The following is a 6,000-nucleotide window of genomic DNA, read 5'->3' on the forward strand; positions in this document are numbered from 1 at the left end:
AAGCCTCCAAGTCTACAGCTCAGAGGGTGAGGAGTCTTTACTGAGGCAAATTATTGCCCTTCCTGTATTTCCCGGGGGCCCAGGACCTGGGTATTCTGAAGGACAGCCAGGCAGCCTGCTGAACCTGTTTGTTAGACCTCATCTCCAGGGCCACCTGTACCATTGCAGGGCCTGTACAACATGAAACATGTGGCCCTGTGATAGACAATCGGTAAGAATGTTGAGATGTGGTCCTCCGTTAAAACAAGGCCACCTCCACCCATTCTCACTTGGACGTGTGGTGGTGGTAAAGGAGGAGCAGCAGAACACAGACGGACCACTGTCATCATAGGTGACATGAGTATGCAAGTTCAAGGTCGTGATTTTCCATGCTCACATGCTTGAGTGTTTCTATAAATTTTCAAAGTGCACTCTGCTGTGTAAGAAACCACACATGTGATACTGGGAGCAATAAGGCATACACGAAGACTGCTGTTCTCTGGAGAGAAGGTGTTGAATTTAATACACACTGAACTTGGGATGTGTGCTCATAAGAAGGGTCCTGTGTGCTGCGACAAGACCCATGCCCAGCTATGTCACTATCTAACCTGCTCCACAGAGGCCAGAGGACACTGGTTTTATATCAAGAGGCCTGTGAGCAGGGAGCCCCTTCAGAAGACAGCTGGAACCTTCTCCTGCCACCTCAGTTGCACAACTCCTGAGGCAGGTGGAAGTACCCCACAGTACTGGCAAGACCTTCTTTCAAGAGAGTGAAAGAAGAATTGTTCCTTTAGGCAGCGAAGTGCCCCTTTAAGGAGATCAAAATGGTATGGGTTCAAAGCAAAGATGCTCAGTGGCTTTTAGCAGACACATAGGAAAGTGACAGATGACTGACCAGAGGGCATTCACCCCACTAGGCACTGGTGACACGCAGGAACTAGGCAGCCAGCCTGAACCTGACCGAGGAGGCTTCTGTCCTGTCAGTCTAATGTTCGAGACCCACAAGTGTTCAAAGGCTACTAGCTCCACATTAACCAGATAGCAGTAGCATCTTTTCCCACCAAGTAGCAGTTTGGCCACCAGCAGAATGGGTCAAGCGATTAGAAACATGCTTGGAAATGTTGGGTAAGGTAGCACCTGCCTGAGATCCCAGCTGCTCAAAAGACTGAGGCAGGAGGGTTGCTTAAGGCCAGAAATTCAGTGTGGGCAATATAGCGGGACCCCAATGGGAAGGAAGAAAGGGAGAGGGAGAGAGAAGGAACTGTATATTCCCATGGATATTTAGTCATGGTTTAGGAATTGTCAGTCCATTCAGGCTGCTGAAACAAAATGCCATACTCTGTGTGGGGCAGGATGGTGGTAAAAACAATGGAAATGTATTTCTCATAGTTCTTGAGACTGGGAAATCCAGTATCAAAACACCAACTTATTCAGTGTCTGATGAGGGCTAGCTAGCTCTCTGGGTCATAGATGGCACCTTCCTGCTGTGTCCTCACATTGTGGAGGGAGCCAGGGAGCTCTCTGGGACCTTCTGTATTCATGTGGGCTCCGTCCTCATGACCTAATCACTTCCCAAAGGCCCCAGCTCCTAAAATGTAATGTCCAACACCATCACATTGGGGTACAGATTTCAGCTGCGAGTCTGGGGAACATGCCATATTCAGAGCACAGCAAAACAGTTATGCCTGACTTTGGTTCCTCCCAGTCAAACAGTAGGTTGCATGGAACATTTACAATTCCTGTTATCCTGGGTAGTACGTCTCTTCAGCAGAGGAGTGGGGGAGCACAGAAAGCTTACCACAGGCAGTTGCCTGTCTTTTCCTGGGACTCTCTGTCACTGGATCCCAGATGTCACCAGCCCCTGCACGTGCTTTTCCTTAGTGAGAGCTAGCTTTACGTATCCCTGGACAGCAACATCCTTTACAGTGCAGTCAGCTGAGCTGAACTTGCTTTGCTTTCCTGTGTCACTTACAGCACTGAAAAAAATGTCAAAGTGGTGATGACAATGCATTAAGTCAAGGGTGGGCCCTTCTGAGCACCCCATGGGGCTGTGTAGCTTGCACCCCTGTGAGGCTGACTTTGCTGCAACAGTGCTTCCCAGGGTGTCTGGGGAGATCATTTTGTTCTGCAGTGAAAGTGTTCCCTGTTTGCTTGATTTGAAAATCATGCTAAGAAAAGGGCTGGGTTTAGCTCCCTGCTTCTGGCCAGCACCCAGCAGGGAATGTTCTAGGGTAAGGTAGGTCGCAGGTACAAATGGGGTCAGAACTCAAGACAGTGGCTTCATCCTCTCTGGAGGATGCTGAGAGGTGACCCTTGCTGGCTCCTCTCCCCTCTACCCCAGGACTTCATAGGTAACCATGTGTTCAGTCACTGTGGAGAAGATGCCTGCACACCCTCACCCTACCCCACCCCACCTCACCCCACCCTACCCCACCCCACCCCACTCCACCCCACTCTGGCAGCCACAGCTGTTTCCCAAATGGGCCCTGACTCTAGAGCCAACTCCATGGGGAGATCAGAGCAGCTGCATTGCATGTGTTGCTAATCTCCATGCTAGCAACGCACCTGGTGTCTCTAAAGGTGTCGTCAGGGGTCAGTTTCATCAGAACCACCATGTGGAAAACACACATTCCTTATCCCCTTCCATACCAGAGGCCCAGTGGAGCACAGAATCCTGCATTCCCTGAAGTCCTGAGAACAAAAAGCATCTCCCAGCCTGTCTACCATTTTTGGAGAGCACGCTGGGATAGTAGTAGTCAGGAGTTTACTCGATTAACAATTAACATCTTTTCCCCCAAGAACCTTTGTTTGAGCTCAGTTATACCAGGACAGCTGGTAAACCAGCCTGGTAATCAGCTCAAAAGCCTCTGACTACCTATCCTGTTAGAATCAGACAGCTCTTTTGTCTATAATAACTCCTTCTCAAAGCCCAGTAGTAATGACTAAAAAGTAATCATCAATTTTACATTTTATTAATTTGGCCTTATTGATTTTCAAAACTTTATCTGACTCATTCTTTGCAGTCCCTTGGTAGGGATGAAGAAACCACCTTAAGAGTCCAGCTGCTGGCCCAGGACCTCACAGATGGACCTGGGTTGGACTGGGTTCTGTTGCATGGTTCTCACCCTGAATCAAGGTTAGAACCATGGCTGCCTCGCTTCATTCCCGGGAGAAATTCTGAAGAAGTCCCTTTGTTCTAGGGTGGCTTTATTTCTAAGGCTTAATAGCTGAAGGCAGGCATGTCCTGTGCAAGGGAACGCCACGTGTCATTGATTAGAACTGGGGCCAGTTAAAGGCAGCTGTGCTTTGGACAGGTGGACAAGTTCCCTTGAGGGAGGAGAAACCACATGGGGAAGCTTGTAAGAGACCGCAGGCATGAGGGCGTGCCCTGCCCCGGCCCAATCACACAGTCACCTGTTTCCTGGTCACCTTTGAAGTTTATGAATTCAGTCCCTGAGTGTAATATAGTATTTCCCAAACCGCAGCATTTTCAGCCTCTGACATATCTGTTACATCTGGCAAGTTTGGGCTTATCATTCTACTGTCTCCTTTTCCTGGGAAGTTACTAAACCCAATTGAACTAAGATAACACTAGTTTATGGAAAGGCCTTGTCCCCACCTGGCTCTCCTAATCTTTGGGATTTTGCTTTTGAAAGGAAGTCAGTGACTGTCCCAAGTGAAGCTTAGTGATGGCACTTTAAGTATGAGGCAGCTGTTTGGGGTCCCAACTGCCCTCTCCAGCCAGTGGGATTATGGTGAGCAGAGGCAGCTAGAGGATAGCTCTGAAGACCTTTGCGGTAGCCACCCTGCCCCACCCATGTGATCATCTCCTGCTGGTGGATACTAAGCCAGGGCAATACTGCTACTTCCTACACCCACCGTGCAGCTGTGCTGTGTGCACTTTGGCATCTTCAGAGCCCACAAATATCCCAGGTGGTAGTATCTGGGTTCTCATTTTAGAGGAGAGAAACTGAGGCTCGGGGGAACTCTGGAACTTTGTGAAAGCCACAACACAGGCAGTTTCTCCTGAGCCAGAGCCTGAACTCTGGACCCCAGTGCAGCTCTGTATCCGCTGCCTCCTTGACATACTTTGGTGCTGCAGACCTGGCCGTCCCTGAGGCTGCGTGGAGAGCTGGGTGAAATAACGGCTGTGAATGTGCTTTAGAGAAGGCAGGCAGAACAGCAAGGGTGTCCCAGGTAAACTAGTGCTGTCCGGACTTCACACAGGGCCAACTGGGGCTGCAAGACGCTGCCTCCTTCAGCACCAAGAGCCAGGCAGCTGTGGCTATCCTGATGCATTTTTGGAATTTTCAAGATGTTAAGAAAGTCACTTCCTGAAATAGCTGAGAAAACAGACTAAGCAGCATTTACAGAGCATCTTGTTATTTGCACAATGCTGTGGGATTAGGATAAGGGGCCTCCAGAGGCCACAGTGGAGTCTGCTCCCCGAGCTGGTGCCCAGTAGGGGAAAGACAAAGATGTCTCTGCTGAGTCGTCACATTGTTGTGGCCACAGGGAGGACTGTGGCTGGAGAAGCAGTCTGGTGGGCTGCGAGAGGCTGATGGGTTGGGATCTCCCACTAAACAAATACATCCTGAGTCCAAGTGTGTCACAGCGTGTGCTCGTGAGGGAACACGCATTCCCATAGGAAGGAGTGAATAAATATCTCTAAGGACATTTCTAAGGATCCAAATGGCTACAGGAACAGTAAATCAGGGTGCTAGGATGAAGAGACATAAGTGGCCTCCTTTGGAAAAAGCAGTCAAAGGAGATGCACTTAAGCAGAGACCAGTGCTTTAAAGGAGGAAGCTAGATGGAGAGCTGGGGCCATTGCCTTCTAGGTGACACAGGAGCAAGCTTGGTATTTATTTTAGGAAGGGAAAGAAAGCCACTGTGGCTGTAGGACTGTGAGCAAGGCTGAGGGCAGGAGGAAGTGAGACTGTGGGCAATGGTGGGGTCTAAATCATGGGGATATGCTGGCCATGCTTTTGTTTAGAAATGCGTCATGGCTGAAGGTGCATTCTGGGTAATGCTCTCAAAGAGAACAGGGAGGTCTTTCTTAGGATGGGTGAAATGGAAGGGGCTCTGAAGGTGGCAATAAATGGACTTGCTCTTCAGAAAAAAAGCATGGGCTGGGCTGCATGAGGAGACCCCAGGTAATTCCTCTCTGCCCCTCCCTGCCTTGCAGCACCTTGCCCATAGGGAGAAAGGGGAAGTGCCCCAGCTCCCTGTACATGGCCTGGCTGGAGACCCTGTCCCAGGACCTCAGACCGCCAGTCATCCTGATCCGAGGGAACCAGGAAAACGTGCTCACCTTTTACTGCCAGTAACTCCAGGTGTGGCCATCCTTGCCCAGAGCCAAGGGTGTGTGGCACAAGTTGGAACTCGACTGGTTCCAGTCTTAGGGACAACCTTCACGTTCTTTTGTGCATGAAATTATAGCAGCTGATGATCCAATTGCAAGAAACAGTAGATTTTCAGACTTTGGCTGGACCCCACTTCCACTGGACATGTCCACTGGGCCTTATTTTTATGAGATGGAGAAGGAGCCGATGGAGTTGCATGGAAAGTTATCTGGAAGATCCTGTTTAATTGTTTTCTTTTGATCTTGATGAGTACTAATTAAGATTTCAGTCTCTGATTTGTGAGTAAATTGTGCTTGGTGTCATCTGGCAATTTCTATAGACCTTCCCTGGTCACAGTCCCCGACTTCCCACCCCACACTAAGCCCTCCAGTAAGGAGGACAGGGAGCCCACCTTGGGACCTGCAGGAGCACCAGGGAACACAGATCACCGAGCCAGAACAATATTACATCTCTTCAGCCACCTCAACACTGGTTCTTTGGCATCTCTATTAGACCAAGGACTTTGAAACTTCTTTGGCTGCAACCCAGAGTGAGAAACACCATTTCACACTAAGAACACACACACACATTCACAGAAGTGACTGAACCAAAACTATCAAGCAATATTTCTTACTCTGGGTGACAGTCTCCAGGATTTTCTGTTCTGTTTCCTTTT

General features: G+C 49.4%; 1 protein-coding gene across 6 annotated transcripts in view; it reads left to right on the plus strand.

Annotated features, from left to right (window-relative positions):
• The window catches only part of Slc12a3 (solute carrier family 12 member 3), a 33,831-nt gene extending 28,211 nt beyond the window's left edge, over window positions 1-5,620 (plus strand). For 5 of the 6 annotated variants that reach the window (XM_005004685.4, XM_005004686.4, XM_063247356.1 and 2 more), the window contains one exon: window positions 5,168-5,620. In XM_005004685.4, coding sequence (XP_005004742.1) covers window positions 5,168-5,309 — 142 coding nt within the window. In that variant the 3' untranslated portion in view covers window positions 5,310-5,620. Of the gene's footprint in view, window positions 1-598; window positions 2,378-5,167 lie in introns of those variants that run through there. The other variant, XM_063247355.1, reaches the window with a different exon arrangement.
• Window positions 5,621-6,000: the final 380 nt, after the last annotated feature.

The sequence above is a fragment of the Cavia porcellus genome, unplaced genomic scaffold, assembly GCF_034190915.1.
Source record: "Cavia porcellus strain 051 isolate PalLab524CR breed Dunkin Hartley unplaced genomic scaffold, mCavPor4.1 scaffold_4, whole genome shotgun sequence".
NCBI lineage: Eukaryota > Metazoa > Chordata > Mammalia > Rodentia > Caviidae > Cavia > Cavia porcellus.